Below are 24327 nucleotides of genomic sequence, written 5' to 3' on the forward strand. Positions count from 1 at the left end.
TCCATGAGGACATCATCGTGTTGTTAAACACACTGTGTCTGGAGCAGGTGTATCCTTTCATCTGTGAGATAAAACGATTTCTTGTTGTTTAAGTCACTATGAGTTGGAGTTTTTTTGTTTTGTTTTGTTTTAACTTATAGACAAAAGCGTTTGTTCTAACACATTAACCTCTGCTTACTTTAATTTGTCCTCAGGTCAATGGGAACTAATTTTTTTCCAATGAGCATTTTCAATTTTCATGAGAAACTATTTTCAAATGTCTGCCTAAAACAACTTTTTTTTTTTTTTTTTCTTTTTTTTTTTTAGATGGAGTTTAGCTCTTGCTGCCCAGGCCAGAGTGTAATGGGATGATCTCGGCTCACTGCAACATCTGTCTCCTGGTTCAAGCGATTCTCTTGCTTTAACCTCCTGAACAGCTGAAATTACAGGCACCCACGACCACGCCTGGCTAATGTTTTGTATTTTTAGTAGAGATAGGGTTTTACCATCATGGCCAGGCTGGTCTCGAACTCCTGATCTCAGGTGATCCACCCGCCTTGGACCCCCAAAGTACTGGGATTACAGGCATGAGCCACTGTGCCCGGCCGCCAAAAACAACTTCCAACAGATTTTCAAAAACCAGGTGAGAAGGAATAGAGGAAGGAGAAAGTGCTTAATATTACTACTGACAATTCTCTTCATATTTTGGTGGCCTAAGATTATAGTGAAAGGTAAATTTTTTGTTTAATAGTTGTAGAAAATGACAAGCTCTACATAAAGTTCTTTACATTCTTTAAAAATTTTTAATCTAAGGTAAAAAGACACAGTAGCTGCTTTAAGCCAGAATAAATGACTAAAACTGACTACACATTGATATTCTCTCTCTGTTTATGAATACACATACAGGCACACCTTGGAAAAATCGTGGGTTTGGTTCAGGACCACAGCAGTAAGGCAAATATTGAGTCACATGAATGTTTTGGTTTCCCAGTGCATATTAAAGTTATGTTTACACTATACTGTAGTCTATTAAGTGCACAATAGCATTATGTCAAAAAAATCAACATATCTTAATTTAAAAATACTTTATTGCTAAAAAATGCTAACAATCATGTAAGGCTCCAGCAAGTAGTAATCTTTTCGCTGGTGGGGTCTTGTCTTGATGATGATGGTGCTGACTTACCAACGTAGTTAGTGGTTGCTGAAGGTTGAAGTGGCTCTGGCAATTTCCTAAAATAAGACAACAATGAAGTTTGCCACATCGATAGACTCTTCCTTTCACAAAAAATTTCTTTGTAGCATGAGATGCTGTTTGACAGCATTTTACTCGCAACTGAACTTTTCAAAACTGGAGTCAATCTTCTCAAATCCTGTCACTGCTTTAGCAACTGAGTTTATATAATACTCTACATTTTTTGTTGTTATTTCAACAATGTTTATAGCATCATAACCAGCAGTAGATTTCATCCAAGAAACCACATTCTTTTCTCATCTTTAAGAAGCAACTTATCATCTGTTTTATCACGAGATTGCACCAATTCAGTTGCATATTCAGGCTCCACTTCTAATTTTAGTTCTCTAGCTATTTGTACCACATCTGCAGTGACTTCCTCCACTAAAGTCTTGAACTGCTGAAAGTCATCCATAAGGGTTGGAATCAACTTATTCTAAACTCCTGTTAATGTTATTTTTGTTTTTTAAATTTTTTTTTTGTTTGTTTGTTTTCTTGCTCTATCACCCAGGCTGGGGTACAATGGTACGATCTTGGCTCACGGCAACCTCTGCCTCCTGGGTTCAAGCGATTATCCTGCCTTAGCCTCCTGAGTAGCTGGGATTACAGATGCCCACCACCATGACTGGCTAATTTTTGTATTTTTAGTAGAGATAGGGTTTCACCATGTTGGTCAGGCTGGTCTTGAACTCCTGACCTCAAGCAATCCACCCACCTCAGTCTCCTAAAGTGCTGGGATTACAGACATGAGCCACTGTGCCAGGGCTTTTTTTGTTGTTGTTGTTTTTGAGACAGAGTCTCACTCTGTCACCTAGGCTGAAGTGCAGTGGCACGATCTTGGCTCACTGCAAACTCCACCTCCTGAGTTCAAGCAGTTCTCCTGCCTCAGTCTCCTGTGTAGCTGGGATTACAGATTCCCCCCACGACATAGCTAATTTTTGTATTTGTGGTAGAGACGGGGTTTCACCATGTTGGCCAGGCTGGTCTTGAACTCCTGATCTCAAGTGATCTGCCCGCCTCAGCCTCCCAAAGTGCTGGGATTACAGGCATGAGCTACTGTGCCCAGCCAATGTTGGTAGAGACACAGTCTAACTATGTTGCCTGGGCTGATCTCTAGCCTCTAGCAATCCTTCTGCTTTGGCCTCCCAAAGTGTTGAGATTACATGTGTGAGCCACTATGCCTGGCCATATTCCTTAAATAATAAGACTTGAAAGTCAAAATTACTCCTTGATCCACATGCTGCAGAAAGGATGTGTTTGTAGGCACTAAAACATTAATTTCCTTGTACATGTTCATCAGAGCTACTGGGTGACTAGGTGGACTGTGAATAAGCAGTAACATTTTGAAAGGAACCTTTTTTTTTGAGTGTTAGGTCTCAATAGTGGGCTTAAAATATTCAGTATACTATGCTGTAAATAGATGGGCTGCAGTCCATTGATTGTAAATGAGCACTGGCTTCCACTTAAAGTTACCAGCTGCATTATCCCTTAACAAGTCAGTCTGTCCTGTGAAGCCAGGCAGTGAGGTGATTTCTCCTCTCTAGCTATCAAAGATGGTATCTTCTTCCAGCAGAAAGGTGTTTCATCTACATTGAAAATCTGTTATTTAGTATAACCACCTTCACTGAAGATAAATGTCTTAGCTAGATCTTCTGGATAACTTGCTGTAGCTTCTCCATCAGTACTTGCTGCTTCACCTAGCACCTTTATGTTATGAAGGTGGCTTCTTTCATTAAACCTCATGAACCAACCTCTGTTAGCTCCAACCTTTTCTTCTGCAGCTTCCTCACCCCTCTCAGCCTTGATAGAATTGAAGAAAATTAGGACTTTGCTCTGGATTAGGCTTTGGCTTAGAGGAATGTTGCGGCTGGTTTGATCTTCAGCCAGGCCACTAAAACCTCCATATCAGTAAGAAGGCTGGTTTTTTGTTTTTTTTTTCAGACGGAGTCTCACTCTGTGGCCCAGGCTGGAGTGCAGTGGTGCCATCTCAGCTCACTGCAACCTCTGCCTCCCAGGTTCAAGCGATTCTTCTGCCTCAGCCTGCAGAGTAGCTGGGATTACAGGTGCGTGCCACTACACATGGTTAAATTTTGTATTTTTAGTAGAGACAGGTTTTGCCATGTTGGCCAGGTGCGTGCCACCACGCCTGGCCTGGTTGTTTCAGTTTCTTATCATTCATGTGTTCACTTGCAGTAGCACTTTAAATTTTCTTTAAGTACTTTTAATTTTCTTAAGTACTTTTCATTTGCATTCACAATTTGAATAACTTGCACAAGAGGCCTAGCTTTCTACCTGTCTTGGCTTTCGACATGCCTTCCTCACTAAGCTTAACAAGTCTAGTTTTTTAATTTAAAACTCATATGACAGACATGAGACTCTTCCTTTCACTTGAACACTTAGAGGCCCTTATAGGGTTATTAACGGGTCTATTTTCAATATTGTTATGCCTCAGTTAACAGGAGGGCTGAGGAGAGGGAGAGACGCGGGTAAACGGCTGGTCCGTGGAGCAGTCAGAACACCTGCAACATTGATTGATTAGGTTCACCCACTGTTTTACATGGGTGCAGTTCATGGCACCCCAAAACAATGAGCACAGTAATATCAAAGATCATTGATCATGGATCACCATGATATAAAAATTACATTGTTGCTATATTATATATATAATAGTAATAATTAAAAAGTCTGAAATATTCTGAGAATTACCAGAAATGTGACAGACACACAAAGTAAGCACATGCTGTTGGACAAATGGCATTGACAGACTTGTTCAACACAGGGTTGCCACAAACCTCCAATCTGTAAAACACCATTTAATGAGCACCTACTATAAAGGATACTACTATCTCACACCATTTCATTTACTTATGACAACAGCCCTTTGATGAAGTTATCATTAGACTCATTTTATAGGGAAGAAAACTGAAAGCTGAAGGTCAGAGCAACTTGCTCAAGGTCATATTGTTAAACAAATGTATCTGCTGGAACTTAATCCTAGTCTACCAACTCCAAAGCATGTGTTCTGTTCCCTACATAGCTTATCCTAAAGTATCATGTGGAAGACAGTATAACGCTGCTGTCAGTAAGCATACCATTCTACCACTCATAAGCAAAAATACGTGTATAACTCTGTGTGTGTGTGTGTGTGTATGTCTATGTGTACACGCACAGGTGTATTATGGAGCGGAACAGGCAAACTCTGGCCTCAGTGGTTTCTGTGCCCCTATGGTGTTGCTGCATTGTCCCTGGGCTCTTAGCAGCAGAGGTGACAAAAACCTGGATAATACCCATTTCCACACTCTGTGCTCAGCACCCTGTGATTTATGTGGGGTTCCGTAGGGGCATGTTCCACCATCCTGTCCCCATTTCTCTTATTTATTAAAACTTTGCTGCTGTCTTATCCTCATATCCCATCTGTTAGCTGAATAATAAAGGGTAGGAAATTGATGTCAAAGCAACCATGATGACAAAAACAAAAACAGAAACAGACAAAAAACCCACTGCTCCAGATGGTACTAATTTTAATACTACTTGAAATATTTTCCTTAAAACCAAAGAAAAGATACATGTAAAGCAATCTTTAAAAAAAATTTTTTTTTGAGATGGAATCTTGGTCTGTTGCCCAGATCACTGGCATAATCTCGGCTCACTGCAACTTCCGCCTCCTGGGTTCAAGTGATTTTCCCGCCTCAGCCTCCCAAGCAGCTGGGATTACAGGCGTCTGTCACCACGCCCAGCTAATTTTTTTGTATTTTTAGTAGAGATGGGGTTTCACCATGTTTGTCAGGTTAGTTTTGAACTCCTGACCTCAAGTGATCCATCTGCCTCAGCCTCCCAAAGTGCTGGGATTACAGGTGTGAGCCACCGCGTCTGGCAACAATCCTTTTTTTTTTTAAATTTAATTTTAATTTTTATTTTTTCCATAGAGACGGGGGTCTTGTTGTGTTGCCAAGGCTGGTCTTGAACTCCTGACTTCAAGTGATCCTCCCACCTCAGTCTCCCAAGTAGCTGGGATTACAGGCATACACTGCCATGTTTGAGTATAAAACAATCCTTTAAGTATATTTCTAATATAGTTTCCCAAATTTTGAGTGCTTTTGTACAATCTCAGCTAAAGAGAGCTAGTTGGCAAACTATATTGCATGGTTGGTTCTACCTAATGAACAATAGTGAACTACATTTCAAATGCTCTTTAGCCAGTGGGTCCTCTATCACAATATCCTGAACATTTTATTTTGTAGTCCAGCAGTTTTCACCCACAATGGCTGACAAACATTATACATACAATAACATTAGACTTGGCACAAAGAAATATGGAAAAGTTAACATGCTAGGTATTAAAGTTTAAGTCTCACAAGACACTCAAGGCACTTTCAAATATAAAGTAAAGAAAATACATAAAAATCAGTAGACAGGACGAGTGCGGTGGCTCACGCTTGTAATCCCAGCACTTTGGGAGGCCAAGGCGTGCTGATCACTTGATTCCAGGAGTTAGAGACCGGCCTGGGCAACGTGGCGAAACCCTGTCTCTATTAAAAAACACACACACACACACACACACACACAAAACAAACAAACAAAAAACCAGTAGACAGTCAGAAATGAGTGGAGGTTATTTGACATTAATGAAGGACAACATTATATCGGAAGCCTAGAGGCCAACAACCTTTTAACTTTTGTCAAAATACTTTATACTACAGATGCTTTTTCCTCTTTGGTTAATGACTTACTTTCAAAGGTTGATTTCTTCTTATTATAGCAAGTTCAATGTTTTTTCCACCAGACTGTACAACCTAATGTAGAACAAGTATGCTATTAGAATTATTTCAGCAAATTTTGTGTTTAATAAACAAAAATGGATGAGAAAAAAAACTCATGATTTCCTGAATATGCTTTATTAGATCACTTACTTCTAGCAAAGCTTTTATTGCTAACTTGATAGCTTCATTGTCACTTGCTATGGCATCTTCTGTGTAATTCTTTTCTAGAAATTCTCGAACAGTTTTAGCACTTCGGCCTATTGCATTTGCCTTGAAAAATAAAAGTTAATTTATAAATATCACTGCAGTATGAATGAATTTATGGTTACTAAGTTTAGAGGTTTAGAGTTTATTCCAGTATACCTTAATAAAATTACCAAATGAAAATTATAGATCTGAAAACGTAGCAAACATTTCAGCAGCTCCTTTGGTTACTATCAGAATAGTCTGTAATGGTGGCATGGTTTTTATTTTCCTTTTTTTTTTGTTTGTTTTAGAGATGGGATCTCACTCTGTTGCCCAGGCTGGAGTGCAGTAGTGGCATAATTATAGCGCACTGCAGCTTTGATCTTCTGGGCTTAAGTGGTTTTCCCACCTGAACCTCCTGAGCAGCTAGGACTACAGGTATGCATCACCACATTCAGCTGATTATTTTTTTGGTAGTCTTGCAATGTTGCCCAGGCTGTTCTCAAACTCCTGGCCTCAAATGAGCCTCCTGTCTCAGCCTCCCAAAGTGTTGGGATTACAGGCGTGAGCCACAATATCTGGCCAACTTTTTCTTTTAAATATACCAATGCTTTGTCCTGGCTAAAGCTTTCTGTCAATATAATGTCTCCCAAATCCTTGATAACCAGAAATTATTTTATTTATATATTTTTTTGAAACAGGGTCTCACTTTGTGGCCCAGGCTGGAGTACAGTGGTATGATCACTGCTCACTGTAGCCTTGGCCTTCTGGGCTCAAGGTATCTTCCTACATCAGGCTCTCAAGTAGCTGGGACTATTGGTACATGGCACCACGCTTGGCTAATTTAAAAAAGAATTATTTTTAGAGACAGGGTCTCACTATGTTGCCCAGGCTGGTCTCAAACTCCTGGACTCATGTGATCCTCCAAGTCTGGCCTCCCAAAGTGCTGGGATTACAGGCATGAGCCACTGTGCCTGGCTCAGAAAGGATTTTAAAAAGTAGAAACTTGAAAAGATGTGGAGAGGCAAGGAGCTATAACTTTACAACATGGTACAAAAAGAAGAAAGCAAAGAGAGGGGAAAAAATGACATCAACACGAAAAAAGCTATTTACCTAAGTTGGGCTGAGCGCCATTTTTGTAGATTTTAGAATAAGTATAGTGGTAACCTCATTGATTCATTATCTTCTTTGACTCTTAAGCAAGAAGGGTGTCTATTCTATTCCTCTTTTCTTTGGTCTTTACACATTTTCATCAGATGAAGGAAAAATGCAAATGGATTTTCCTGGCTGCATGGCTGTAGGTAGAAGGCTGCATATTGTTTTAATTCTGCCTAAATATCCAGATTAGTACTCGTGATGATAATAATGATGATAATAAGATTTTAAATTTTATATTAACAGAACACTTATGTGTCAGGCACTAAGTCAGGCACTTTACATGGATTATCTCATTTAACCATCATGAAAATGATTAAATAGGTACTGTTACTAACCCCAATTCTTGGATGTAGAAATGGAGGCTTGGAAAGGTTAAAATACGGTTTCTCAATATCAGCACTGTTCACATTTTTGGCCAGTTAATTCTCTGTTGTGAGGACTGTCCTGTGTATTGTGGGATTTTTAGCTGGCTCCACAAACTAAATGCCAGCAGCAACTCCCACCCCAGTTGTGACAACCAAACATATCTCTTGTCAAAGACATTGTCAAATGTCTCTTAGGTGGGACAAAATCAGCTGTTTGTGAATTACTGACTCAAGTAATCTTGACCAAGATCATACAGAGAGTAAGCAGAAGAGCTAAGCTTTGAAACTGTGGTCTGAAGTAACAAGCCAAGCTTTTAACTTGATACACTATGCTGCCACATGCCCGTTTCCTAGGATGATTACAGAGTAAAAGGAATAAACAGAAAGGCCTATCCTTTCACTGGCATTAAATGGGGGAATGTCTCAGTTATAACTGTTTATTATTATTATTATTATTATTATTATTATTACTGTTTTCTTTTTTGAGACAGAGTCTCGCTCTGTCACCCAGGCTGGAGTGCAATGGCGTGATCTTGGTTCACTGCAACCTCTGCCTCCTGGGCTCAAGCAATTCTCCTGCCTCAGCCTCCCAAGTAGCTGGGATTATAGGTGTCTGCCACCATGCCTGGCTAATTTTTTAATTTTTAGTAGAGATGGGGTTTCACCATGTTGGCCAGGCTGGTCTCGAACTCCCGACTTCAGGTGATCTGCCTGCCTTGGCCTCCCAAAGTGCTGAGATTACAGGTGTGAGCCACCGTGCCTGGCCAATTGTTTAGCATTATGATTATGGGAAAGAGATCTCAAAGGAGATTTTAGGACATAAATATGAAAACACACCATTTATATTACATTATATAACAATATACTATTCTGGTTAGCAAAAGGTTCTTTTTACTTCATATAACTTTTTCTATGCCATTATATTTCAGAGGATTAATATAAGTAGTTGTTGAAACTTCTAAATTAAATTTTGTGGCCTTGAAATTTCACCAAGATCAAAAGTAAAGCCTTCAGCCTGGCATGACTTTGAAGTCTATTTGCTACTAGGTTTGTTTGTTTGTTTGTTTTTTGGTAACTAGTTACTACCCAGAGAGGAAGTACACGGTTAGTGGCTTCAGGTAGTGGTTTATCCAAAACCTTCATTGGGCCTTTAAGGTTACCCTGCACATTTCTGGTGACTTTCCTATCCACTTTTTCCAATTCTTAATGTCAAAATCTTTAACTCTTACCCACCCGACTTGTTTTCTAAAATCTAGCCTGTTCTTGCCACACTCAGCTCCCCACCCTCCCTTGCCCCATCACCCACCCCAATCCACTTCGATAATGACTCTGGTAGTTTTGCAATGCTTTTCCTACCTGCCTCCTCAGATTAATGATGATTTTCTACAGCAAAGACTATTAGCTGACAACCCTAATATCCATTCTTCCTTTGTGACAGAACTCTAGGCAAAGTGACTGCTGAAAAATGTCACTTCCTAGCTTCTCTTACAAATAAGTATACACAAGTGGAAGTCACTGGGTGAAGCTCCCAGGAACCTTTGCTGCCTAGAATGCAGACATATTGGCTAGAGGTCTAGCAGCCATCTTGAGAGCATGGAAAAAGACTAAGACTAAAAGAGACAAATACCAGCATCTGCCTACTTTCAGACGTTTCATTATGTGAGAAAAATCAATCCTGTGTGTTAAGAATCATCAGGTCTTTGTTGTTAGGAGACAAAAACAACCTCACTGACAGATCTCGGAAGTGCATCCTGTGACACACTGCCCCATACACCTCCAGAAACAAAAACCTTATTCCTGTGGCTACTGGAAGTGGTAATGGCAGACAGCCCTCAGCTCTTACCTCTCTTGGGAGGGTTCCCTGGTTAACAAGAGCTCCCTCAGGGAAGGTCATGTGCTCTTCCAGGGCCAGCCTACACTGACTGAGTGATGAAGAGTATCAATGTGCAGTCCCTTCACCCCAACTTAGAACAGCTCTGATGAGCCACTACAGATCCAGAGCACTCCACGGTGTCAACTGAAGCCTTTACTGCGACTACAATGCAGTCCAATGTCTCCCTCTGCCCAATCCTGATCCCTTCCCTTCAACAAATGCTTATAAAAAAGGCACTTCCTAATATATATCCTAAAAGATAATAATCTTCCCATGAGGCTATGTGACCCTAAGGAAGGACAAGGTCTCTGCTGACAAGTGCAAATCAGCTTTTCTCATCTGAAGGCTTGCTAACTTCCAGGGTAAATCTTCAGTGTGCTCTCCCACACTAAGAAAAAGAGATGGGGAAATGAACAAAAAACTCTACTCACAATAAATAAATCACAATTTCCATTACTTTTGAAATATAAACAGAAGGCAAAACTGGTCAAGTGCTGTCAGAAACAATAAATTGGAAGAATATATTAAACAGTCTTTAAAGTCTTTTCAACCCTGAGGTTCTAAGTTTTTATGGCAGCATTTTCCAAAGTGAATCCCACAAAACATCAGAGTAGAGAAAGGATCTATGATCACAGGGCTCTACATTCAAGTAATTTGGGGACTACTATTTTACCTGCTTCTAGAATATTTAAATGCTTTTTAGCAGATCTAGATGTACTTTGGTAACAAAACTTACTAAATTTCTTTAAATAGCTAAAAAAATTACTTAGCTAGAGAGCTTGTTTACCTAATACCTGTTGACATTAAAAGAAATGCACTTTGAGAAACACTGCTTGGAAGTATACAACATAGTTACCGTTCTTACCATTTTGAAACATTATGGCCCATACTGACAAGAGCAAAACATGCCCCTTAATCATTAACATCATTAATCAGGGTGGGGCTTAAGTCTGTGCATGTGGGTCTCCTTAAAATAGTATAGAATAGCTTTTAAATTAAGTAACCACTTCAATGCACAGCATATTAGATGCCAGTTTTCATCAATGTTCTTTAAGAGCTAATTTTATTTAAACATTTAAAAAATGCAAGCTTTTCAAGAAATACATAGTAAACTGAAACAAAGTTTTAAATATAAAATTTCAGTGCTAATGGCCAGACTGGCATTCCTAGAAATCTATAAGCTATACTGTAAGTGAAAGGAAGAATATTTTTAAAAATGTGTGCAACTTCTTAGATACACACTTAAATACCAGTATCTTAGAACTAATAAGCAAGAACATATTCAATTCCTGCCACTAAATGTCTATAAAATATTATTTTGACAAATCAGTAAAATAGGATTATAGTCAAAGTAGGCATTTAGAGGCATCATTTCATGATCTGAATGCTATAAATATTATGTTTTCACTCTAAAATGTAGCATTAGTGTTTGCTGTAAAATGAACCTTGAATGCTTAAAACACAAACTTCCCTTACTAAATTGTTTGTCAAGAGAAGAAATGAAACAATTCTAAAAAGCTGTAAGAATTACTAATGCCTCAAAAATTCAAAGGTAGAGAACATTTCTAGCTGAGAATCAAGTAGACGGCATTATGTTATTATCTAGTATTCATTTATTTGTTAAATATGTATGGCCACCTTGTATACAAAGTTCAATTCTAAGCACTTGTGTGTCAACAGTATAAAAAGTAGACAAAAGGCCGGGTGTGGTGGCTCACACTTATAATCCCAGCACTGTGGGAGGCCAAGGCGGGTGTATCACCTGAGGTCAGGAGTTTGAGACCAGCCTGACCAACATGAAGAAACCCCATCTCTACTAAAAATACCAAATTAGCTGGGCATGGTGGTGCATGCCTGTAATCCCAGCTACTCGGGAGGCTGAGGCAGGAGAATCACTTGAACCTGGGAGGTGGAGATTGCAGTGAGCCCAGATCATGCCATTGCACTCCAGCCTGGGCAACAAGAACGAAACTCTGTCTCAAAAAGAAAAAAAAAAGTAGACAAAAATCCCCGCACTCATAGACCTTAAAGCTTAGAGGGGGAGCGATAGATAATAAACAAGGTAAACAAGGAAATATGTAAAATAAACACTACGTTAGTTGTTAGGAGAGAAGTAAAGCCAAGATAGGAAGAAAGGCCAGTTAGGAGGGGCTTCACTCAGAGGGTGAGGATGGTAGCCATGCAGATATCATGCAAGGTCTGGGCAGAGGAAACAATAAGGAAGAACAAAAGATAAAGCCCTGAGGAAGGTACATGTCTGGCCTTTGAAGAACAGTAAAGAGGCCAGCGTGGCTGAGTAGGAAAGCAATGGAGGAGTTAATAAGCTTCGGGTTAGAGAGTTAAGATGGGGGCCAGATAAGGTTAGACCACTGTAAGGGCTTTGGTTTTTACTCTGACTTACTTGGGAGGCAAGAGGGGGTTTTGAACAGAGGGGTGACCTGATCTGACTTAAATTTTAACAGAATCACACTATTGACAATTAAGAGTGCACATTCTTTCTGGCTGTGCCAAGAACACTTGGTCTTGACCACTCTTGATGGCACTATTCCTCAGGACTGTATTAGTAGCCAACAACCTTGAGGAATAAGGTCACGCCTTTCTGCAGAAAAAGAGGAGGCTTGTTCACTGCCTATTACAAAAGCGGTAGATTCCCCAAGTTCAGGGTTTCTTGGCTATCACTAAGAAGACCCATCGTATCCATCTGCTTCCTCTGTGCCACCAATGGCACTTCGCAGGCATGAGAAACTGGCACCATCAGGAAATGCATGCTGTTTGCTGCGAAATGGGGTGGTAGTTGGGAGCAAAGTGTGACCAACAGAGGCTTTTCTTTTTTAAGAGAATGTAAGAGTACTTTTTAAATTGATATATTATTACATAATAATGGATTGGATATCCCAAGTGGCTTATGGCTTCTCAACTGGTCTCTAAGACCAATTATTTCCATACACAGCTTAACCCTGTGCTCAGGAAACCTCCTCTATAAGGTTGGTATCACATTGCTACATACATATAAACCAATGCTATATATAGTCTAGGGGTCAGAAAATTATAGCCTGCAAGTCAGTTCCCTGTTTTTGTAAACGAGGCATTATTTGTACATCACAATTTATTTATGTGATGTACAAAATAACATAAATATTATTATGTACAAAATACATAAATTACTGCCCATTTATTTATGTAAATCTATTTCTGGTCTATTTCTAGTTTATGCTACTGTGGGAAAGTTTAGCAGTTGCAACAGAGATTGCAACGCCTACATGGTTAAAATATTTACCATCTGGCCCTATAAGAAGTTTTCTGATCCCTGCTACAGATCAGCAATTTATACTCTTAAAAATTATTGGGAACTCCAAAGTGCTTTTGTTTGTGTTATACTTTTTGGTATTTACTGTATTATTGTTGAGAGATATCACGTGCCTTGGGCTCCCAGACAAGGCTCTGTTTTTCAGGGTTGTCTATGCAGCTGGTAATCTTGAGACAAAGATGTCTTTCCTCAGATAAAGGGCAGGCTAGCTTATTGCTTGCTATAAAACCAGGAGACTCTCCATGCTTGATGTTCCTTAGCTGTGAAGCAAACCAACTTTGTGCACAGCATTCAACCAGGCCATATTACATCAACTCCGTGGGTCTTGAGGATAAAGGGAATCTATGCAAATATGCTGATACTCATGCTGTTTGATGTGCCATGAGTAATAAGGTCTTCTGTATCTGACCCAGAGGGTCTTCTGTCCTCTGCCAGGATCCATGAAACAGCAGCAGGCGAATTTTATCAGTGTGTAAGTGGTGTAAAATCAGATCCCAGACCCAATTAATTAAAAACTGAAACTAAGAAAAATTTTTAAAAAATTAATTCATTTAAAAATAAGCCCATTACACGTTATATTAGTCTGCTTGGTATGTCACAACAAAATACCACAGACCAGGTGGCTGAAACCACACAAATTTACTTTCTCAAAGTTCTAGAGGCTAGAAGTCCAAGGTCAAGGTGCTAGCAATTTTGGTTTGTGGTGAGGGCTCTCTTCCTAGCTTGCAGATGGCTGCTTCCTCATTGTGTCCTCACAAGGCCTTTCTTCTTGTGTATACACACACATGTTCGTGCAAAAGAGAGAGCTCTCTGTTGTCTCTGTCTCTTCTTATAAGGACATCAATTCTATGGGATTAGGGTCCTATCCTTATGACCTCACTTAACTTTAATTATCTCCCTGAAGGCCCAATTTTTTGGGGTTAGGGGTTCAATTTATGCATTTTGGGGGACCCAATTCCATCTACAACACATGTTAATATAAACATGTTTTTATGAAAAAATCATATTTCCTAAAACAAAACTATTTTTTTTGAGAAGAGTGGTACAAATATACTTACTGTCTACAATATATTTGTCTTGTAAATATATTTACTCCCTGGCTTCACGAAAGCTGAATTCTTTTATCTGTTTTGCATTCAACATATCACAATATGTTATTATGGCTGAAGTATAACCTTACACAAATATGTAGTTAGAAAAGGGAGGAATATTTTAATGCCCTTCTCAGAAAAGTGTGGATATTCCACACAACAGGTGGTAGTTAATTGCAAATTAAAATCTGCAACCACATAAATAAACTTTTTTACTGTTATATTAAAGTCTCTTGGCTTTTTATTATTTTACAATAAATTAGTATTTTAAAATTTCTCAGTTTTAATTTCTTTTTTTTTTTTTTTTTTTGAGACGGAGTCTCGCTTTGTCGCCCAGGCTGGAGTGCAGTGGCCGGATCTCGGCTCACTGTAAGCTCCGCCTCCCGGGTTTACACCATTCTCCTGCCTCAGCCTCCCGAGTAGCTGGGACTACAAGCGCCCGCCACCTCGCCCGGCTAATTTTTTGTATTTTTTAGTAGAGACGGGGTTTTACCGTGTTAGCCAGGATGGTCTCGATCTCCTGACCTCGTGATCCACCCGTCTTGGCCTCCCAAAGTGCTGGGATTACAGGCTTGAGCCACCATGCCCGGCCCAGTTTTAATTTCTAATAGTCAATAGGGACTGGTAAAACCTACATAATGTTTGCTTTGAATAGGTATTTTATCTTGCAAGATTTTGTAATATCATGCTTGTTCATTTGGAAAACTAGTTTACTGAATTATGCAGATCTTCTAAATGTTGACCCATGTGATTTCTAAAACATTAAATAATCATGCTTATTAATTTTTCACAAAGAAACTCTCAGACTCATTGTGGCAAATACATGTTTTCCAAAATTATAATTTTTGCTTGAAAACTTGAATTTTATCATTGGCAACAACTGTTAGTTGTTTCCTTAAAGTAACAGGCTCAGTTTGCTCATCCTTGAGAATATGTCCTGCCAAATCTCCAAGTCCTAATAACCATGGTTATTTATTGTTTTGTCAAGTAAAAATAAAGTTCCATAAAAGATGAGCTGTTTTAGCTTGCAAGTCAAACAATCACAAAACTGCTTTTCCTCAAGACATTCACTGTACCTGCAGCAAACATGTTTATGAGTACTTCCATTTCATCACACAGAATGTTAAAAGATATATACCTGAGTCAAGATTTGATAAAACTAACAATCCTTACAGTTTCATCAAATAGAATTCATGTGAAAGTCAAATTTTTTGAGTTTTTAACTGCAAATGTATGGTGGTAAAGAAAAAAATGAGAGCTAACACAGTTGGGTACCGAGATACCAGCAATTTTATCCATGATGACTTTTATGTCATCACTGTATGTGTCCATGCAGTGAACATGGAAAATATTGTCTCAGTATAATTAGCAAAACAGTTTTTACCTAATGGGTCAGGGGTTTGCAGATCACATTTTGAAATCTGCCACTTTTTACTTTATATCATATTTGGCCAAAGACTTTAAGCGTATAAAGCCAAGCAACTCATACACAATAAGGATTCCACACAGACCTGTTTGAAAGTTCATAACGTTACAGTTTTTCTTTTCTTTTCTTTTTTTTTTTTTTTTTTTTTTTGAGACAGAGTCTCACTCTGTTGCCCAGGCTGGAATGCAAAGGCACGAATTTGGCTTACTGCAACCTCGCCTCCTGGGTTCAAGCAATTCTCCTGTCTCAGCCTCCCAAGTAGCTGGGATTACATGCGTGCACCACCAGGCCCGGCTAATTTTTTGTATTTTTTTTTTTAGTAGAGATGGTGTTTCACCATGTTGGCCAGGCTGGTCTTGAACTCCTGACCTCAGGTGATCCACCCGCCTCGGCCTCCCAAAGTGCTGGGATTACAGATGTGAGCCACCACGCCTGGCCATAGTTTTTCAGATTTAAACAATGGGTACCAAATCAGGCAGGTCAAATGAATCATCTGGGTAGATTCTAATTCCACCTAAAAACCATATGTTTTGCTTATCTTTCTCTAATCTCTAAAATGTAGAGAATTTTTTTTTATCACCGCTATCCCCAGTGTCCAGAAGAGTGCCTAGTACATAGTAAGAGCTTAATACTGTTGTTGAATGAAGGAATCCTATAGCTCTGTCAATCTTGGGGGGAAAAAACTTCCCTCGAACCTATATTCTCCTCTAGCTACTGTTCATTTGTCTGCTCCCCTTTATAGCCAAACTTCTTAAAAGCACTATTTTTACTTCCTATTTCCTTTTCTTCAGTTTTTTATTTTGGAAAAATTTAAACTCACGAAAAGTGTAAAGTACAACAAACAACTAACACCACGCTCTTTGCTTGGATTCATGAACCACTAACATTTTGAGGTATTTGCTTTACTTCTCTCAATTCAGATACAGGCATGAGTTTATGCGTGCACATGTGCACATGCACACACACACACTTCAATGCTGAAGTTGCAGATGTCATTATATTTCATCCTTAAATATTTCAGCATCTATCTCATTAAAACAAGGTTGTTCTCGGTCAGGCATGGTGGCTCACCCTTGTAATCCCAGCACTTCGGGAGGCCAAGGTGGGTGGATTGCTTGAGGTCGGGAGTTCCAGACCAGCCTGGCCAACAGCGTGAAACCCCGTCTCTCCTAAAAATTAACTTGGCATGGTGGCAGGCACCTGTAATCCCAGCTACTTGGGAGGCTGAAGCAGGAGAATCGCTTGAACCTGGGAGGTGGAGGCTGCAGTGAGCTGAGATGGTACCACTGCACTCCAGCCTGGGTGACAGAGAGAGATTCCATCTCAAAAAAACAAACAAACAAACAAAAAACAAACAAAAAAACCCCAACAACTCCCCCCGCCACAAAACCCTACAAAGTTGTTCTCTTATATAATTACATTATAATCATCACACCCCCAAAATTTAAAACAGACACAACATTATCTAATATACAGTCCATATTTAAGTCTCTGGTTGTCCTCAAAATGTCCTTTGCATCTGTTTTTCCCACATCCAGTATACAGTCAAAAATCATGGATTGCATTAATTCTTTAGTATCCTTTAAACTAGAAAAGTTTCCTTTATTTTGCTTTTATTTTGTTTTTCATTAACATTAACATTTTTGAAATATCTTGTAGAATGCTTTACAACTGAGATTCAGCTGACTGTTCCCTCAATCAGGTTTAGGTTAAATCCAATGGCAACACTACTACTAAGGTCATGTTATTTCTTTTCCATTGCATCAGAGCAGGAGGCATACAATGCCAGTTTATCCTATTATAGGAGATGCTAAGTTTGATGGTGATGGTGGTGTCTGCCACAACTTTGTGATTAACAAGTAATATGTGGCACCACGTGAATATCCTTTTCCCAGCCATCTTTCACTTGATGGTTTTAGAACTCCTTACTGATTCTTGATCTTCCCTCTCCGCTTTTCTTTTATTATATATTTATTTTTAATTTTCTAGAGACGAGCTCTCACTATATTGCCCAGGCTGGTCTTGAGCTCCTGGCCTCAAGTGATCCTCCCAACTTGGCCTCCCAAAGTGCTGGAATTACAGGTATGAGCCTTTTTCTTCTAAATCCACTCCAGTCATGCTTTCATCACCATCACTCCATCCAAGCTGTTCTTGTCAAGGTCACCAATGACCTGCACATCGCTAAATTCATTCATTTCACAGTCCTCTTTTTACTTGATGGAATTGAGTAAATTGATAACTCTTTCTTCAAATACTGTTTTCACTTGGGATCCAGAACACTGGTCTCTGAGTTCTTCTCCTTTGTAGACCATGCTTGGTCCTTCCCAACCTTTCCCTGGCCCAATGCCTCTAAACTAAATCACTTCTTGCCTGGATTATTGAACATAGCCTGTAACTTATCTCCCTGCTTCTACCCTAAGTTCCCTACCATCTATTCTCAATATAGCAGCTAGAAAGACAGATTAAAAGTATAAATCAGATTGTGTTATTCCAATATGTAAAAACTTCAAATGGCTTTTTACATCACTTTTTTTTTTTAATATTGTAAGACCTATCCAAGGCTTTCTAGTCCTATAAGATCTAGCCCCCTATCTCTGAATACTTCATTTCTTACCACTGTATTTGTTGTTGACTTGCTGTAGCATAGTCATGTTGGTGCTCAAAAAGTTTGAGATTTTGAAACATTTCAGATTTCTAATTTTTGGATTATAGATGTTCAGACTATATGCTCTAGCACAGAAATCTAGCTATAATAGCCTAGTTGCTATTTTTTATAAATATGGAACATGCTACTGTCTTGGGATTTTGCCCTTTTGTTTCTGTGTTTGGAACACCAAAGCAAATAACTGGCTGGCTTGCTCCTTCACTTTCTTTAGGTCTCTGTTCAAATGTCTCCTTTGCAAAGGGACCTTCCCTGACCACCTTGTATATACCAGTCACTCTCTATCCTCCTAAACTTGTTGTCTTATTTCACTCACAGCATATATATATACACTACCTTTTATGTTGTCAGATTTTTATATTGTCTGTCCTCCTCCCTTTTTCATAGGGGCAGGAATTTTCATCTGTTGAGTTCACCTCTATATTCCCATAACCCAGAACAGTATTTAATATGTAACAAAAAATCAGTGTTTATAGACTGAATACTTGTTAAATGATGGGCTGTTTATATATTTTGTACTTTTGATGATGAATAATCTTTGGGAATCCTGCACTATAATATCCCTATGTACAGAGTTATCAACTCACATGCTTATTACTCTGGTATTCAGTTCCTTATTTCTGGACCTTTAGGATTTTATTTTTGTCTTTAGCTATGCATTAAAAACGTTAGTAATCATTCTAGCATTGCAGATGTTTACAGTAGGACAGTTTTTAGTTAATTTAATTTAATGTAATTGGCCAAGCACCAGAACCTGTTACTCCATTTAAAAAATTTCTTTTAAGCCAAGCACAGAAGGACAAATACTTTATGATCTCACTTATATGTAGAACCTAAAAAAACTGAACTCATAGAAGCAGAGAATAGAATGGTGGTTAACAGGGGAGGGTGGAGGAGGGAAAGGCGACGGGAAGTTGTTAGTTCAAGGGCACAAAGTTTCAGTTAGGAGAAAGAAATTCTAGAGATCTACTGCACAGCAGGGTGATTATAGTTAGTCATAATGTACTGTATATTGAAAATTGCTCAAAGAGACTAGATTTTAAATATTCTCATCACAAAAATAAGTATGTGAGATGATGGGTATACTAATTAGCTTGATTTAAATCATGCCACAATGTATACACATATCGAAGCATCACACTTACACCCATAAATATATACAGTTTTTATCTGTCAAAAATTTTAAAGTATCTTCTTCAATATAAAAATGTATAAGCAAAAAAATCTAAAAATGAGTGTTTCCTTACTGTACCCCTGTTTTTTTATCTGGATACTGGAGGAGCTTCATGGCAACCTGTCAACAGGGCTGACTGAGTTTGTTGGACTTTTCTGCCATGGAAAGGGCAGCAGCTTGCCCTCAATGAAAGAGAAACTTACTCAGGATATAAGTTTCCCCTACTTGTGCCAAGTGCTTCTGTCAGCTCTCCCACCTGTGGACTTAACTGAATACTTCCTTCCATTTTTTTAGAAACAGTCTATGTTGTCCAGGCTGCAGTGCAGTGGCTATTTGCAGGCATGATCATAGTGTACTACAGCCTGGAACTCCTGGGCTCAAGTCATTCTCCTGCCTCAGCTTCTCAAGTGGCTAGGACTACTGCCATGCACCACTTCAGCTGACCTGAATAGCTTTCTTCACCATCACAGTATCCTAGAAAATATAGCCTCTGAGCAAGGAACTGATTGTGAGGAAGTAGGGGAATTGGCTTATGTTCATGAGATTCATTGCTTTTACTATGTTCTCTCATCACCTTGAATTAGCCAGCCTGATAGAATTCTAGAATAGGCTATGAAGACTCAGTTATAGCAGCAGCTGTGTGACATCTTACAGGGCAAGGGTTCTGTTCTATAAGATCCTGTATGTACCCTGAGCCATAAACTAGTAATTCATTTTTCACATGCCTACAAATCTAGGAACTAAGGAATAGATGTGTCTCATGTATACTCTTTTTTTTTTTTTTTTTTTGAGACGGAGTCTCACTCTGTTGCCCAGGCTGGAGTGCAGTGGCCCGATCTCGACTCACTGCAAGCTCTGCCTCCCAGGTTCATGCCATTCTCCTGCCTCAGCCTCCCAAGTAGCTGGGACTACAGGTGCCCGCCACCACGCCCAGCTAATTTTTTGCATTTTTAGTAGAGACAGATGGTCTCGATCTCCTGACCTCATGATCCGCCTGCCTCGGCCTCCCAAAATGCTGGGATTAGAGGTGTGCGCCACCGCACCCGGCCCTCATGAATACCCTTAATGGCCCACTTGTAAGTCTTTGTCTTTTGTCCCCCCTTGGTTCTGCTAGTTTCAAGGTTCTAGTTCCCAAGGAAAAGAAAGGGAGATAAGTGGGGAGGATGTTTCTATTAGGGGATATAATAATTTCACTGAACTACGAGCTAAGATTGCCACTTGGCCGTTTTGGACTCCTCATGTTATTGAACCAACAGGCAAATAAGGGGTTACTGTAATGACAGTATAATTTGTTTTCATTATCAATGGGAATAAAGTTACCATTATACAATAAGACCAGGGACGAGGTATCTAAAATTCAAAGGATTTTCTAGAGGCTTCTCTTAGCATTCCCCTGTAAAGTGAAAAAAGTTAATGGAAGGCACTATTACCCATTAGGGCAGGATCATTAAAGGCCCAGTCTTCATAAATAAAATTTGTGTTACATGCCAGGTAGAGAACCTCAAAAAACCCAAGTGCTGGTATTGGCTATTTCTATTCTCATTTCTGCAACAGGTCATGTGGCCACAGTTTACATTTATAACTTCCTATTTCTCCTACCCATTCTATCTTTTCCGCTACCTGTACCTCATAAGCCTACAAAATAGCATTGCAAAATACGGTCAGTACTATAGCTGTGTTCTCAACAGTCTATTGCAACATTTTATCAGGTTACTTGGTATAGTATGTCAGAGTAAAAAACAAACAGACATAAAAAATAAAACATAGACACAAACAAAACAAAAAAAGAAAAACTTGATCTCATAGTTAAAATGTTATAGTTCCCAGAAGTGGAATCAAGTCAGAAGGATTGTATTCCACCTTCCAAGAATGGATATTAGAATTTATATAACACGCACAGAAAATAATTTGACATAAAAAATTTGGCCTAAAAATGCTAACTCAGAAGTAGCATGATGTAATGCAAACAACATAGAATGAAATAAATAGAACACCCTGAGTTCTAATTCAATATTGCTATTAACTAGGAATGTGAACTTTTTTGTTTTGAGACAGGGTCTCAAGTGTAGAAGTGAGCTACCACACCAGGCTAGGAAGGTAAACTTAACAACAGCAACAAAAATCACTTAACCCCTAAATCTCAGTTGCCAAATACATAAAATAAAAAAGGTTTTCAAATGTTTTTTGTTAAAGATGATTTTTTTAAAAGCTGCATAATATTTCCTTCAACCAAAATCCCATAAGAAAGTGCACTTCATAAAATGTAGACAGTGGGGTATCCACATGTATGCGAGCAAGTGCACAGTGCTCATATCCTCCTGTCCCACCATGAGAACTGAAGACACCAGAGCAGAGCAGAGTTTCAGACCAAGATGATCAACAAAATTCTCAACAACTAAAAACTTCCATAATTTTCCTAACTGACTGAGATAAAATAAAATTCTTCTCTGTACGTCCCCAAGAAGCAATCAAATTAAAACAGAAAAATTATGTAAACTTGGAAAATGTTGTGTTATGTTACAGAAATAAAGGGTAATGATGTAATGATAAATGCAAACAGAAGATGGCAGGCTTCAAAATATTTAAAGATTGAGTGTAGTAACTTGGTTTGTTTAGGGCACAGATTTAGGAGACAAGAAATCTAGTATAGGTAAGAGATCTCTAGTTGACAGGAAAAAATGTCTGATTATTTGCATCATGTAAATCTATACCTTCTGATTACTAATTATATTACTTAGGCAGATTAAAAGGATATGTGCCACTGACATAAGTATTCTGATATTTGTTGTAAGAATAATTCACTGCTTTACTGCCTGGTTAATAGTTTATAAAATAGTATCTTATTAGTATGGTCAGAACAAATCAAATTCTTTCTTTAACACAAGCATAAAGACTATGGCAATATTTCTCCACTAATTTATTTGGCTCTTAATAAGAGTAAAATCAACTTTGTAGAAAACTATTTAAAATATGGGTATTTAACTTTTAATAAAGTCAAAATCACTTATATTGGATTCTGTAGTATAGTCTTATTCTTACATATAGGAATGTACAAAAATTCACTCCTGGAAGCTAGGTTTCTCTGGGCTCTAGCAGTGTTTTTTGCCGGGGGCAGGGGGCGGTTTGTTTGGTTGGTGTTTTTCAGACAGGGTCTTGCTCTGCCGCCCGGGCTGGAGTGCAGAGACACAATTATAGCTCACCGTAACCTCAAAATTCTGGACTCCAGCAATCCCCCTGTCTCAGCCTCCCAAGTATCTGGAACCACGGGTGTGTACCGCCATGCCTGGCTGAGCCCTATACTTTTGTATTGGATTTGAGTGTACCATTAAACAAAGTCATTACTGTAGTTGGGTGTCAAAACAAGAATAACAACTTATCCAGAAAACAAACTATATGCTAGGAATTATGCAGAGATCATTGCTACATACTAGCACATGAGTATAGATTCATAGTTTAGGGTGCTCTGACTCTCCTAGAATGGAGAAGATGCATTAAATATTTCAGTAGGAATTTAAATGTCCATCTAATTCTTTATTAAAAGCAGAAAGATTATTTCTGCTTGAAGCAAGCATCTACATGGTACAATATTAATTTGGAATAACAATAAATAGGAACTGGATATTTCTCTTACTTGACCACTTATAAACACTTACTTTGGTCACATCTTTTCAAAAGACCTTGCGCTTACAAAATTAAGGTGTTTCTTTATCCAACCAAAATCATTGTAGTTTCTGATGAGCTAAATAGTTACATTTATAAAGTTTGTACCAACATCAATATTTAATGCAAAATAATTTTGTCATGTCTCTCAAAGCAATAAAGCATTTACATTGAATTATTTACTAAACTTCTAGAAAAGGAATTAATAAATTCATGACTCACCTTCCAAGCATGATAAGTACCAGAAGGATCTGTCTGATATAATCTTGGGATACCATCATCATCAAAACCTACAATTAAGGCAGAAATACCAAAAGGTCTTCGTCCATTGCTTTGGGTATATTTCTAGAAAAATAAAATGTATTTTTAGAATAAAACTATTACTTACAAAATAAAAATTCTAATAATAAAGCATTGCTGTCCAAATGATCCACTTCCCTAATTCTTATTCTACATATACTAATGGTCTTTTTCCTGACCCTTTCTGGAGCAATCTCAATTCATGACAAAATTTTAAAAAATTATGCTATACAGTCTATACAATAAAATCATAGGTTTATTTACACATAGTCTTTTTTTTTTTTTTTTTTTTGAGACGGAGTCTTGCTCTGTCCCCCAGGCTGGAGTGCAGTGGCGTGATCTCGGCTCACTGCAACCTCCGCTCCCAGGTTCACGCCATTCTCCTGCCTCAGCCTCCTGAGTAGCTGGGACTAAAGTCTCCTGCCACCACACCAGGCTAATTTTTTTTTTGTATTTTTAATAGAGATGGGGTTTCACCATGTTAGCCAGGATGGTCTCGATCTCCTGACCTTGTGATCCGCCCGCTTTGGCCTCCCAAAGTGCTGGGATTACAGACATGAGCCACCAGGCCCGGCCTATATATATTCTTAAAATCACTTTCTTGTTGCTTTGTATGTATTTGGTAACATCACTAGACTGTAATCTCTAATATAGCCGAGACCTGTGCCATACATTTTGGTTCTTAGTAAAGTTGATTTCAATAAGCTGTGCTTTGGAAACATGTCCTCGGCTTACCTTGAAGGACACTATAAATGTTACTATTATAATCAAGTATTCTTACTTGACACTATTTTTATCAAGGACATTCTGTTCACTATATCCTAGGTTATCTCTAATTAAAAACCCAAGTAAAACATTTCTTTCATTCCCAAGACAAGAAAATCTTTGTTTATCCTGAAGAAGAGCATGCTGTTTCCTCACAGACAATGGGTCACTGGAAACCAATTATATGTCTTTTTACTTTAGTGGCAGGGAACTTCCTGGAATTTGTGCTCTAAGGAGTAGAATTCACACTGAGACTTGTGCTCCAAAAGTCATGCAAAGAAGCATTCCTGACAGAAAGCTAAGGACTAATTTATTTTATTTTTTTTAGAGACAGGGTTTCACCATGTTGGCCAGGCTGGTCTCGAACTCCTAACCTCAGGGGATCCGCCT

At 38.7% G+C, this 24327-nt stretch overlaps 1 protein-coding gene across 2 annotated transcripts in view; it reads right to left on the reverse strand.

Annotated features, from left to right (window-relative positions):
* The window catches only part of PSMA8 (proteasome 20S subunit alpha 8), a 55733-nt gene that overhangs the window by 7322 nt on the left and 24084 nt on the right, over positions 1-24327 (reverse strand). The window contains exons 4-6 of one of the 2 annotated variants that reach the window (XM_007974400.3): positions 23095-23217; positions 6121-6240; positions 5941-6003 (exon numbers count right to left, since the gene is read on the reverse strand). In XM_007974400.3, coding sequence (XP_007972591.1) covers positions 5941-6003; positions 6121-6240; positions 23095-23217 — 306 coding nt within the window. The remainder of the gene's footprint in view (positions 1-5940; positions 6004-6120; positions 6241-23094; positions 23218-24327) is intronic. The other variant, XM_007974401.3, reaches the window with a different exon arrangement.

This window comes from Chlorocebus sabaeus, chromosome 18 (genome assembly GCF_047675955.1).
Source record: "Chlorocebus sabaeus isolate Y175 chromosome 18, mChlSab1.0.hap1, whole genome shotgun sequence".
In the NCBI taxonomy this organism is placed as follows: domain Eukaryota; kingdom Metazoa; phylum Chordata; class Mammalia; order Primates; family Cercopithecidae; genus Chlorocebus; species Chlorocebus sabaeus.